Raw genomic sequence first — 13,256 nt, 5'->3', positions numbered from 1 at the left:
AGTCTGTTAGGCATCCAATTCACAATTCATTGTGAATTGGAACTGACTGAGTGGCACCTAACATCAACAACAACAGGGTCACCGATGCTGGACAGATTTCAACAAAGTTTACAGATTAAGACAGACTAGGAAGAAGGAGAGGCAGGCCATTTCTGAATGGTTAACCACTGAAATCTTTATAAGTAGCAGTGAAACATTGTCTGATATAGTGCTGGAAGATGAACAATGCAGGTTTGAAGACACTCCACATTTGACTGAAGAAGAATTGTCTCCTCATAGTAGAGTTGACCTTAATGAAATAGATGGAACAAAGCTTTTGGGACCTTCATTTGCTGATGTTTCACAACTCAAAATGAGAAGAAACAGCTGCAAACATCCATTAATAATTGAAACTGGAATATACGAAGTGTGAATCTAGGAAAATTGTAAATCATCAAAAGTGAAGTGGAACACTAACACTAATCCTAGGCATTAGTGAGCTGAAAATGGCATTGGTCATTTTGATTCTGATAATCACATGGCTTACTACTATGTGGGGAATGACAAAGATAAATCACGTCACATTCATCATAAAAAAAGGGCATTTCAAGTTCTGTTTTCAAATACAGTACTATCTGTGATAGGATAATATGCATATGCCTACAAGAATGACTAGTTTATTCATAAATTATTATGAATTATTCAAATTTATGCACCAACCACTAGTGTCAGTGATAATATAATTGAAGAATTCTACTAACTTATTCAGTCTGATTTTGATCAAATATTCAATCAAGATGCATTGATAATCACTGGTGATTGGAATGTGAAAGTTGCAAACCAAAAGGAACGATCAGTAGTTGGAAAATATGACCTTGAAGATACAAATTACGGGATTTTGAAAGTCCAATGACATATTGATCACAAATACCTTTTTTAAACAACATAAACTTCAGTTATACAAATGGATAGTGTGGCACTATCAGATAAATACTCGAGTATAAGGTCAGTTTGAACTGCAGGGTTTGCAGTTTCCTTGGAAACCCTATAGAGAGTTGCTATGAGTTGGAACCAACTTGATGACACTTAACAACAGCAACATAACAAATGGACCTCACCAGATGGAATACACAGAAATCTCTGGGCAGATTATTGAATGATGCAGAAAGCATCAAGAGAAGATGGAAGGAATACACAGAGTCACTGTATCAAAAGGAAACGGTTAATGTTCATCTGTTTCAAGAGGTAGCATGTGATCAAGAGCCAATGATACTAAAGGAGGAAGTCCAGGGTGCATTGAAAGAATTGGCAAAGAACAAGGTACCAGGAATTGATGGAAGAAAAATGGAAATCTTTCAAGAAATTGAGGTGGCACAGGAGGCACTCACTCATCTCTGCTAAATAATCTGGCCGACTGATTGGAAGAGATGCATATTTGTGCCCATTCCAAAGAGAGGTAACCCAACAGAATGCAGAAATCATAGGACAATCACTCTGATATCCCATGGCAGTAAAGTTTTGTTAAAGGTAATACAGAAATAGCTGCAAGTAAACATTGACAGAGAAGAGGCCATGAAACGAGGGATATCATTGCTGATGTCTAATGGATCTTGGTTGAAAGCAGAGAATATCAGAAAGATGTTTACCTGTGCTTTATTGACTACGCAAAGGATTTTGATTGTGTGGATCATGACAAGCTATGGACAACATTGCGAAGTATGATTATTTCGGAACACTTAATTGTGCTCATGAGGAATCTGTACCTGGACCAAGAAGCAGTTGTTTTAACAGAACATGGGAACACCGAATGGTTTAAAATTAAGAAAGGTGTGCGACAAGGTTGTATTCTTTCACCATACTTATTCAACCTGTATGCTGAGCAAATAATCCAAGAAGCTGGGTTATATGAAGACAAACATGGCATCAGGATTGGAGGAAGACTCATTAACAACCTGCGATATGCAGATGATACAACCTTGTTTGCTGAAAGTGAAGAGGACTTAAAACATATACTGATAAAGATCAAAGAGCACAGGCTTCGGTATGGATTACATCTCAATGTAAAGAAAACAAAAATCCTCACCACTGGACCAATAAACAACATTCTTATCAACGAAGAAAAGATTAAAGTTGTCAAGGACTTCATTCTTGGATCAACTATCAACACTAACGGAAGCAGCAGTCAAGAAATCAAACAACATATTGCATTAGGCAAATCTTCTGCACAAGACCTTTTTAAAGTATTGTAGAGCAAAGGTGCACCTGACCCAAGCCATGGTATTTTCAATAACCTCATATGCTTGTGAAAGCTGGACAGTGAATAAGGAAGACCATAGGAGAATTGATACTTTTGAGCTATGGTGTTGGAGGAGAATACTAAAAGTGCCATGGGCTGCCAAAAGAACCAATAGATCCATTTTGGAAGAAGTGCAGAGTGCTCCTTAGAGGCCAAGATGGCCAAACTTTGTCTCTCATACTTCAGACATATTGTCAGGAGGGACCAGTTGCTGGAGAAGGGTATCATGTTTGGTAAGGTGGAGGATCAGAGAAAAAGAGGAAGACCCCCAATGAGATGGATTGGCCAAGTGGCAGTATCGATGGACTCAAGTGTGGCAGCAGTAATGAGGTTGGCCCAGTATCAGCAGTGTTTCATTCTTCTGTGGGTCAGTACCGACTCTCGATGGCACCTAACAACTAACAACAACAACAGACACTGGGAATTTCCAAACATTATGTGCTTCAATAGTTCTCCTGTGTGTTCCCCAGGAAACACCCCAGGGTTTCTGAGGCTGTAAATCTTTACGGGAACAGAAAGCCTTATCTTTCTCCTGCGGAACAGCTGGTAGTTTCAAACTGCCGACCTTGAGGTTAGCAGCCCAATTTGTAACCACTGTGTTACTAGAGCAAATGATGACTTGTTGTTAAGTGCTGTCCAATCAGTTCCAACCAATAGCAACCCTGTATAGGATTTCTGAGGAGCAGCTGGTGAGCTTGAACCACTGACTTTGCACTTCAGACAGCTTTGCAGTCCGGCGCATTAGCCCATAGTGCCACACCAGGACTCCTGTCTCGGTTCTTCTAATGTGAACCCTTTCCGAATGCTTGGCAGTGGTAAAAGGGCTAGACGGGCACATTTAGTTCTGATCTCAGGGTTGTGGAGGCCCATGTTCACGTAGTCCATTAGTACAGAGTGAGGTGGCCTGTGATGTGTAGTCCCCTCTTAATACCTGTGGTGATTTCAACTCCTGGAGTTGGGGGGAGGGGGGGGGTGGAGCAGGGAAGGAGTGCATTCAACTCTGTGCAGGGGAAGGGGGCCTGGTAGGAAGTTTCATGAAAATACTGGCTTCACATTCTCAGGCCAAGCTGGGATATTTTATGTAGCCAAACTATGCTGACAGTTATCAGCACCAGTGATGTGTTTTTTTTTAATGCATGACTTATGTTTGGACTGAGTGTGAGGTGGCGAGTGATTTAGAAGGAGTGCTGACCCATTTGCTGGATAAGGAGGCTAGTTCATTACATGTAATCCCAACCAGACAGCAAAGTCTGGAGGGATACCATTCAGCTGCCAGGCGGCTCGCTTCCACCGTGGCTTCTGGCAAGCTGGTCCACAGCCTCCCAGCAGGCAATAAATTCTGGAAGCTTGATTTTCATGGGGGTCTACCCCAGTTCCTGTGGTCATGATGCACAGTGTGCCAACACCCCTGTCCCCGGGCCCTCCAGAGAAATGTGAGGGCACTGTGAGGCTCATTATGGTCAGCACTGCTCTTCCTCTAGCGTTGAGCACATTTCCCTGCACCAAGTTCAATGTTCCCTATCAGCACCTGAGTAAGCTACATAAGGCCCCATGAGAACTGGCAGGCAAGGGAGGTCACCTCAGTTTTTAAACTCAAGAACTGGAGGATGTCAGTTCAGTTGTAGAACTTCTTTGCTGGAAACCAAAATTTAAAAACTGACTAAAACCACTTCTTGTTAAATACCATCAAGTCAGGTCTGACTCCCAGAAACCCTTTGTGGGTTTCTGTGGAGCGGCTGGTGGGTTTGAACCACTGCCTTGTGGTTCACATCGACCTTGCGGTCTAGTGCTTATCCTACAGTGCCACCCCAGGACTCCTGGTGTTGTTGCTAAGTGCAGTCAAGTCATTTCTGACGCATAATGACCCTGTATAGGGTTTTCAAGGAGCAGCTGGTGGGTTTGAACTGCCGAACTTGTGGTTCGCAGTCCAGTGCTGATCCTATCGTGCCACACAGAGACTCCTGGTTGTTGTCCTTAAAATCATTGCAAACTGTGCCTTACCCCAAACCACAGCTAACTCTACAGTGTGCTTATTGATTTTTCTTCAGAACCAAAGAACAATAAGATCTGCTTTACTATGAGAGTGTTTTGAGGAAGTTAACGAAACCTTTAGCAGAAAAACACCCAGGAAGACTTCACCAAAAAGTCCTTCTCCACAACAGTCTTCCTACTCATTCCTCTCACCAAACAAGAGCAATTTTGTGAGAGTTTCAATGGTTAATCATCAGGCCTCCTCCTGACTTCTTTGTGTTTCTGAACCTTAAAAAAAACTTTAAGTGGATCCACTTTTCTTCATTTAGCAATATAAAAAAGGTGTGTTGACATGGCTGAATTCCCAGGCTCCTCAATTCTTTAAGGATGGTCTAAATGGCTGGTATTATCACTTATAAAAATGTCTTGACTTTGATAGAGGCCACTTATGTTGAGAAATAAAGTTCATACTTTTTTTTCTTTTATTTCCATGTTTCCACAAACCTCTTGGAGTCCTCTCATATTTAAGATAGCATCAAGACCTAGCATTTTAGCAGGCTCTGCTGCCCTTCCTAAGATCCCCGGATAGTGCAGACAGTTTGTTCTTATCTAGTAACCTAAATATAATGGTTCAAACCTACCCAGCAACACCACAGAAGAAAAGACTGGCAGTCTGTTTCACTAAAGATAACCTATAGTCAGTTCTGCTCTGACACATATGGTATCATCATCAATCAGTTTCATTTATTAGGTTTGGCTGCACTTCCAAGGAACCTGATGCTGGAGAGACAGCGCAACCTCCTGTTGGGATGGCTGCCAGAATAAGTGGTCTCCCCAAACAAAAGACAAGTTCCACTTCAGACATGGATGACCTATGAGGAGGCCTTGTTCTCAGAAAGCCAGAGCTATGACCCCTCCCACTGGCTACCAGGACAGGCTGATACTTAGGTCACTGGGACCCTTGCCATTGCTGGTCCTGCAGGTAGACAGCTGATTATAATCTTCTTAGAGACTTTCTCCTAAAGCTAGAAATCAGCTTGCTATTTCTATGTACAGTTCCCAAGTTATTTCCCCAAATCAATTACAAGCTCCTTGAAGACAGGCAATCAAAAGATCTTTATATCCAGTAGGCATCTAAACTGTGTGTTAGGTTCTGTGATTTTTAATAATACATCCATTAGGGAAGATCATATGGTTTCATTTTAATAAGAAAATACCGAGACCTTGGACAAACTAATTACATTCTTTATGCCTTAGTTTTCACTTCTGTTAGAATTAAATGAGATACTGTGTGTGTATGTGAGTCCTGGTGTGGTGCTGTGGGTTAAAACATTGGACCACAAGGTCAGTGGTTCAAACTCACCAGCCATTGCTTAGAAACTCTAGACAGGGTCGCTATGAGTTGGAACCAACTCGATGGTGCTTAACAACAACAATGTGTATATTAGTAAGTAGATTTTTCTGTGAGAGACAGAAAACCTCAAATAACAGTATAAATGTATATTTCTCATGTGAGTTTCTGAGTAGTGCAAATAGCTAATGTTCTCCACGGCTGAACAAGAGATTGGCAGTGTGAGTCTGTTTAAGCTCATGAGAAGACAGACCTGGTGATGTACTTCTGACAAATCGACCGCTGAAAATCCTGTGGAGCACACTTCTACTGTGACACACATGGGCCACCATGAGTTAGCATCAACTCAACACCAGCTATGTGGTATTGTGGGATATGGATATGTGTGTGTCACAGGTGAGAACTTCAAAGTGGTTCTAAAGGTACAGGTAGGGATTTTCCTAAGCTTCAGGAGGGTGGCCAGAGATTGGAGCTTTTCAAATCCAGCTCTGCCACAGACCCCAACGTGCTTGTCAGAGCCCTACCCTCTCGTCAAAGTTTGAAATTCAGGGAATAAACTCTGGGCTTCACCTCCTCTTAGGTTCTCAGAGACGGAGGCTCATCCCAGCATTGTCCCTCGATACTTCCTCCCCTGTGAGAAAGCCTGCCAACAGTGCCGGGGTCCGCTGGGTGGACGGCCCCCTCCGGAGCACTCAGAGGGGTCTGGGGGAACCGTTCGAGATTAAAGTCTATGAAATTGATGATGTGGAGCGACTACAGCGGCGACCAGGGGGCAGCAGCAAGGTGAGGCCACCTCCTCCCCACAGGGCCAGATGCTGGGCTCAGAGCAGCGAGCTTCTTGTGTAGCTGGGAAGCAGTAACTCCCTCCAGCAGGAGAGCCTCACAGAGGTTCCTGTCCAAAAGGCTCAGAGGCCAGTGGTCTCAGGCATTTTCTAGCTGTGTGTCTCCAGGCTTCATACCCAAGGTAGAGGAGCATTTGTCTAGCTTGAAACACCTGCTGCTTTTTCCATTTGAAGCAGGCCTGCCTTCTTCCCACCCTGGGGTTGGGTTGCCCCAGCTGACTGTCCAGGCAGAAATTCAAATTTGCCCCTGATCTGCTCCTTTTACACCTATTATAAGTTTCTTTCGAGAAGAGGTGGTATTGGCTACATTTGAGCTGACAGGTCATTTTCCTCTCCTTTCCCACCCCATTTCCACCCCCCTTTCTGCACTAGGAGGTCGTGTGCTTCAATGCAAAACTGAAAATCCTGGAGCATCGCCAGCAGAGGATTGCTGAGGTCCGGGCCAAGTACGAGTGGCTGATGAAGGAGCTGGAGATGACCAAGCAGTATCTGATGCTGGACCCCAACAAGTGGCTGAGTGAATGTAAGGCCTGGGGCTGATTCCCATCCTGTGACTGATCTGACCCACAGCTAAACAGATGGACTCGTAGCCAGGGTTAAAACTAGACTGTTTGAGAATCTGAGCGTAGGTCATGCCCATCCCAAGGAAACAGTAGCACTGAATTAACAGCCCTGCTCTTCTGGGAGTGACCCAGCGGAGGGTGTGGAGAGCTGAGGAGTGCAGAATATTGTGCTTGCAAGGTGATTCCTTGTGCGTATCATTCCAAAGCACCTGAAAATGAGGTTGCCCCTCAGCATGTGGCAGAAGATCATTCCAACATAAATAAAGACGGTTTTGACTCCTAGGCCTCAAAATCTCACTGCATAGCTAGTCTGGAATAGACCAGAATTTATAGAGTGCTTACTGGGGTAGAATGTGCAATCCTAGAGGAGCCTCACAAATATATTTTTTTTAATGAAAAAAAAAAAAAAAAAGGTTATTTCCATTTCTTAGCAAGCTCAGGATGACAGTAACCATCTAATAACAATTTAGGACAATTTTGGTCTCTTTGAAAGACAGATTCAATTGTCTCTTATTTATTTGTCCCTAACCAATGTATTCCCACAAAATAAAGCTGAAATCTTGCCCCAAATATAACATTGGTATGAGACCAGTGCTAAAAGACTCGGTATGTGGAGTAAGATACATTACTGTCAGTAAGCTCCCCATCTCCTCCCCTTTCTGCCTCCCTGTGCCGCTCTCCTCAGTGTTCCTCTGCTGCACATCAGGTAGGCCGCCACAACCTAGACAGGTAGCAGTCAGGGACAAACTGTGACAAGGAGGGTCTGGAAGCTGAGATTTGAGTTCCAAAGAAGCTGGGTTTGTTGTTGTTGTTGTTTCCTTTTAATTAATTTTATTGAGGTATGTCATATGTGCAATAAAATGCATTCATTTAAAATATACATATTGATGCATTTTGAGAAATGTCTGTGCCCGTATAACCACAAAACTATCAAAATGAAGAACATTTTAATCTTCTAACAAAGTTTTGTTGTGTGGTCTCCAAAGAAGCTGGTTTTAAAAAAACTGAGTTTGTGTTTACGGTGTTGAAAAACTTTTGGAAATGGCTAGTGTTGATGGTTATACAGCATGATGAAGTCAATTCATGTTACTGAATTGTACACTTAAAGATGGTTAAAATAGCAAATGTTTTGATATCCATGTGACATATATATCATTGTCACAACACAATAAAACGTTGTTATAAATAATGGGTGAAATCATACTAGGCGAAGAAGAAAATGACAGAACGTGTGTCTTGCTGCTTATAACAGTCTGTGTTCAACATTCCTTTTCTACAAGAGTGAGGGGGTAACATCATCCCCTGGTGCCTCAGTGGGGTTTTGTGGGGGGAGGGGTCCAGATGAACACCCTGAGGACAGAGCTTGAGTTTCCATGCTGTGTGACCATGACACTCTCATGCAGATTTCTTGTTGATCTTGGCTTTCCTACTTACTGGCTTTGAGAAGCTTAACCACTCCAAGTTTTGATCCCCTTAAATATGGGTCGGAACTGACGCTATGTCACTTAACACCACCACCAAGTGTAAAATGAGAAAAGTGACAGTGCCTACGTCTCACTGCCTGGCATCTGATGCAGGTGCAGTGTCTGCTGTCAGGATTATTACTGTCGCCCAAGAGTTCCACTGAGTAACTGTTCTCATCAGGAAGCATGTGCTTAGTGTCTGTTCACAGCATGCATGGACTTTGGCCCTGCATTAGACAACGACAGGGAATCTTCCCGTGCAGGGGTTTCCAGTTGAGGCACACCTATGGGTGGACTTCAGGCATGCACAAATACTGCCTGACCAGGTGGAATCCCTAGGTGATGCAAAGGGTTAACAGGCTTTGCCTGGTTGGTGGTGCAACCATCCAGAGGCACTCAGAAGAAAGGCCTGGCAGTCTGGTTCTGAGAAATCAGCCATGGATCACAGTTCTACTCTGACACACACGGGCTCACCAGGAATCAGAGTCAGCTCAGTGGGAACTAATTGATGTATTTCTTTTTTACTTGACCATATACAAACATGGGCACAATTCTTATTTCTCTCCTAGCCAAGGGAGAGACTCTTTCATGAATCCCCAGGCACTCCAAGATTCAGAGGGCCACCCTTCAGTCAGTTTCCCCTTCATTTTCACTATTTTCAGTAGAATTTCAATTTGTGAGAGCTAGTTATGCCCACACAGCTTAAAAATTGTCATCATCTTAAAAAGTCACATTTTCCTAGCTGAAATAAACATCAGTACATGTGTCTAGAAGTTTTTATTTCCTTCCACAGTCATTTCCTTCTTCTTTTTGTGCCCACTGCCCACCCACTGCCACAGAGTCCATTCTGACTCATAGCCACCCCATAGGATAGAGTAGAAATGCTCCTTAGCTTTTCCAAGGTTGTAAGCTCTCTGAGAACCAAGTTGCCACATCCTTCTCCCATGAAGCAGCTGGCGGGTTTGAATCACAGACATTTAATCTTTGTACATGTCAGAAATCAGTGATGTTTGATCCAGAGAAATGGAAGGAACAGAAGGCTAGATGAAAGGGAAATACAGATTGTTTCTTCAACATTAATTGAAAACAAGAGTGAAAAAAATCAATGTCATTGCATGCTGACTAGTCCCTGGGGAGGTGCATAAGCAGGCAGGGATTCAAGATAGTAATACATGTGTTGGGCCCTTCTTGTTTTTATGTTTTAATTCAGATAAACCACTTTTTAGGTGATGCACTTTGTTTTGGTTTTGGTTTTAAATGGTAGACGAGTACTTGGGAACCCTTGGTTTCATCCCCGGTCTAGTCCTTATTAAGTGTCTTACCCTGGGCATATCTCCCACCTTTTCCAGATTTCAGTAAGTCACCTGGAAAAAGATTGAGTTACAATCCCTTCTGTCTCTATAGCACATTACAGATTTCAGATCGCGTTCACATCCGTTAACTCATTTTATTTTATTCTTCACAGCAACTCTTCAGGTGGGTAGGGAATGCTACTCTCATTTTACTGATAAGGAAATTGCTAAGGTGGGTAATAAGGACAAAGCTCCTGTTGTGAACCCAAGGGCCATGCCCACGATCTTTGGCATCCATTCTGTACTGGGTCCCCTGCTGTTCCCCTTTGCCCAGTCACCACTAGACAAAGTCAGGGAAGCTGACCTGGGAAGGACCTCTAGGTTTTAAATCACAACTTGTTTTCCAACTCAAAAACAAAACAAAAAAATAAGCAATTACCATCAAAGCAGTTCCTACTTGTATTAAGTCCATGTGTGTCAGAATAGAAGTGTGCCCCATAAGGTTTTCAGTGGCTGAGTATTCAAGGTGCCGCTGGGTAAACTTGAATCTTCAGCCTGTTTGGTTAGCATCCAAGTGCTTAGCTGTGCTACTCAAGGCAACTTTAGAAAGAGTATCTGGCTCCTAAATTTCAGTTTGTCTTCTGAGTGTTTAGAACCCTGATGTGGGGTTGTAGGATAATCACTGGACTGCTAACCACAAGGTTGGTGATTTGAGACCACCAGGCGTTCCTCAGAGAACCTACACCAGGTTACTATGAGTTGGAAGGGACTGTACGCCATGTAACAGCCATGATTAGTGTAAATTTAATTATCAGGATCCTATTTCCTTAATGCCCGTGTGTGAAAGTGCATTAAGAAGCACCAAGAGACAGTGTCAAGTTTCTCAACCTGCTTAGAGAGGCACATAGATGCATGTGTTGTAGAAAAAAACAACAAGACCAAGGTATAAATGTTGCTGAAGTCAGATTTCCCCCCAGTCAGCTGGATGGTTTATTTATAGTTAGCAAAGAACAATGGTGCTGATAGAGTCCTTCTCAAATCCTGTGGGGAAGGTGGGAATCAACTCAGTAGCAGTGGGTTTTCATGGGTGAGACGTGTAGAGGTGGGTAAAGCTAGAAAGTCACCTTATCCCTCAATATAAACAGCAACAAAAAACTCTTGCCATTGATTCAATTTTGACTTGTTGTTGTTGTTAGGTGCCTTTGAGTCGGTACTGACTCATAGCAACCCTCTGCACAACAGAATGAAACACTGCTCGATCCTGGGCCAACCTCACAATTATTGCCACACTTGAGCCCATTGATACTGCCATTTTGTCAATCCCTCTCGCCAGAAGTCTTCCTCTTTTTTTCTGACCCTCCACCTTACCAAACATGATATCCAGACGTACTGTCAACATGATCCCTCTTGACAGTATGTCTGAAGTATGAGAGACGAAGTTTGGCCATCTAGGCCTCCAAGAAACATTCTCTAGCTGTACTTTTTTTTTTTACTTACATATCCCTAAAAGACACAGTAGAATTGCCCAGTAGGGTTTATAAGGATGTAATCTTTGTCGAGGCAGACCACCACATCTTTCTCCCGTGGGTTCAAACTGCCAAATTTCTAGTTAGCAGCCAAGTCCTTAACACTGTGCCACCGGGACTCCTTCAGCATCATTCATGGGGACCCCATGTGTGTCAGAGCAGGGCTGTTTTCAATGGCTGATTTTTCAGAAGATCATCAGGACTTTCTGCTGTCGCACCTCTGGATGGACTTGAACCTCCAACCTGTCAGTTAACTGTTGGTACTACCCAGAGATTCCATCCCTCAGTACAATCTCAATAAAATGTCAAGGATCAATCATTATAATTACAACAAAGTGTCTGCCAATATAATTGAATCAAGCAAATAGTCTTCCCTTTTCAGCCTGAGCTAGCACCAAGACCTTCCAGGAAAGGGGTATCATGGTCCAGGCTGAGCATTTGGAGACCGTTCTTTCCCTGTTTGCTCTGAGACCCATCAGGCTTCTCCTCTCTTGCAGTTGACTTGGAGCAGGTTTTGGAACTGGATTCCCTGGAGTACCTGGAAGCGCTGGAGTGCGTGACAGAGCGCCTGGAGAACCGTGTCAACTTCTGCAAGGCCCACCTCATGATGATCACCTGCTTCGACATCACTTCCAGGCGCCGATAAGGAGAGTCAAAGCCCTCCCCACCAGCCCCTCGCACGCCAGGACCTCAGAGACAGCCATGCTCGTCCCAGCCCTCTGGGTTGGCAGCACTCAAAGACACAGAATGAGGATGAAGGTTGGTGGCAAGTCTAGAATGAACGTTGAGCAGAAGGCGATTTTTCTTTTGTTTTCTGTAGGAAAGGTGCAAACACCAAACACACGTGGAAGGAGAAAGTGATGGAAAGCCCAAGGGATGTGGAAGCCCCATGAGACTGAAGAAGCACTTTGAGGAACTTTAAAGAACTTGTTTGTACATAAGAACTGTGAGCTACAGATGCCTCACCCTCCTCTTGCTTTATGAGAAAGGGTAGTCATAGGACAGCCATGGAAGCTAAAACAAAACAACAAACAATTACCCAGAATGACTGATTAAGTGCCTTGCAAATCTTTATTATTATTCAAACATTTATGTCATACTTTCTTGTTTACAGATGGTGCTAATCAAGATTAAAACAACAGAACAAACAAAAAGAAAAACACATTTTTTTGCATTGTATTTACAGCTCACTTTCTCTTGGTGTTTTATCCTATTTCTGACTTGCCGTTTCTAAGTACATTGTGTTTGTAGAACTATTTCCTAATCAGTATTGCATATGAATAAACGTTAACCGTCTTTTATGATTCTTCTTGTAAGGCCACTCAGAGGGAACTGGAGACTTCATCACACAAGCCAGGGTGTTCCCAAAGGTTTTGAACATCAGGTGTCGCTTGATGCCACCTCCCCAGCTGGCACAGCCAGGGACAGACTTAGAGGACCAATCAGGGAGAGGTGAGCCTGAGCTCCTGAGAGCTCAAGAGGAGAAAGGGCATGGGTCTTGAAGGGAAATGGTATCTCGTATGAATGGGGCCCTATATGATCCATATTGGTGGGCTGTTCTGTTCCCACTTCCCCTTCCAAGTCTTGACACACGTACTGGCTTCTTTCCCCACTAATCTAGGGTTTCCAAGGCACTCAGAATATGTTTCGTATTCATTTTTATTCTAATGACTCTTGACTGAAAACTTAAAACATTCCAACTGAACCATACGTTTTTGTTTTCTAGCTTCGTGCATTGATCAAAGCTGGAAATGTCCCAGCTTAGAGAGCATCTCAGGCTTACATACACTCAGAGACTTCGATCAGATTAGTTTAGGGTAAGATTGGGTCTTGGGACCACAATTGGAGTACACTTTTCTGTTATCTAGAGTCTTGCTGAGGAGTAAAAAGTCAGTTCCCACCCCCAGAATGCCCAAGGCTGTCCATCTTCATGCTTGGCATCCAATATCAGAGCAAAGTTACTTATCAATTTA

The 13,256-nt window shown here is 43.3% G+C and overlaps 1 protein-coding gene across 1 annotated transcript in view; it reads left to right on the top strand.

The window, feature by feature from the left end:
* KIF26B (kinesin family member 26B) overlaps nucleotides 1-11,929 on the top strand; it is an 807,257-nt gene extending 795,328 nt beyond the window's left edge. The window contains exons 13-15 of the mRNA XM_006871272.1: nucleotides 6,178-6,380; nucleotides 6,812-6,962; nucleotides 11,781-11,929. Coding sequence (XP_006871334.1) covers nucleotides 6,178-6,380; nucleotides 6,812-6,962; nucleotides 11,781-11,929 — 503 coding nt within the window. The remainder of the gene's footprint in view (nucleotides 1-6,177; nucleotides 6,381-6,811; nucleotides 6,963-11,780) is intronic.
* The last annotated feature ends 1,327 nt before the right edge of the window (nucleotides 11,930-13,256 follow it).

The sequence above is a fragment of the Chrysochloris asiatica genome, unplaced genomic scaffold (assembly GCF_000296735.1).
Source record: "Chrysochloris asiatica unplaced genomic scaffold, ChrAsi1.0 scaffold00165, whole genome shotgun sequence".
NCBI lineage: Eukaryota > Metazoa > Chordata > Mammalia > Afrosoricida > Chrysochloridae > Chrysochloris > Chrysochloris asiatica.
Note: the sequence above shows the minus strand (reverse complement) of the source record. Positions and strands in the feature narration are given on the sequence as shown.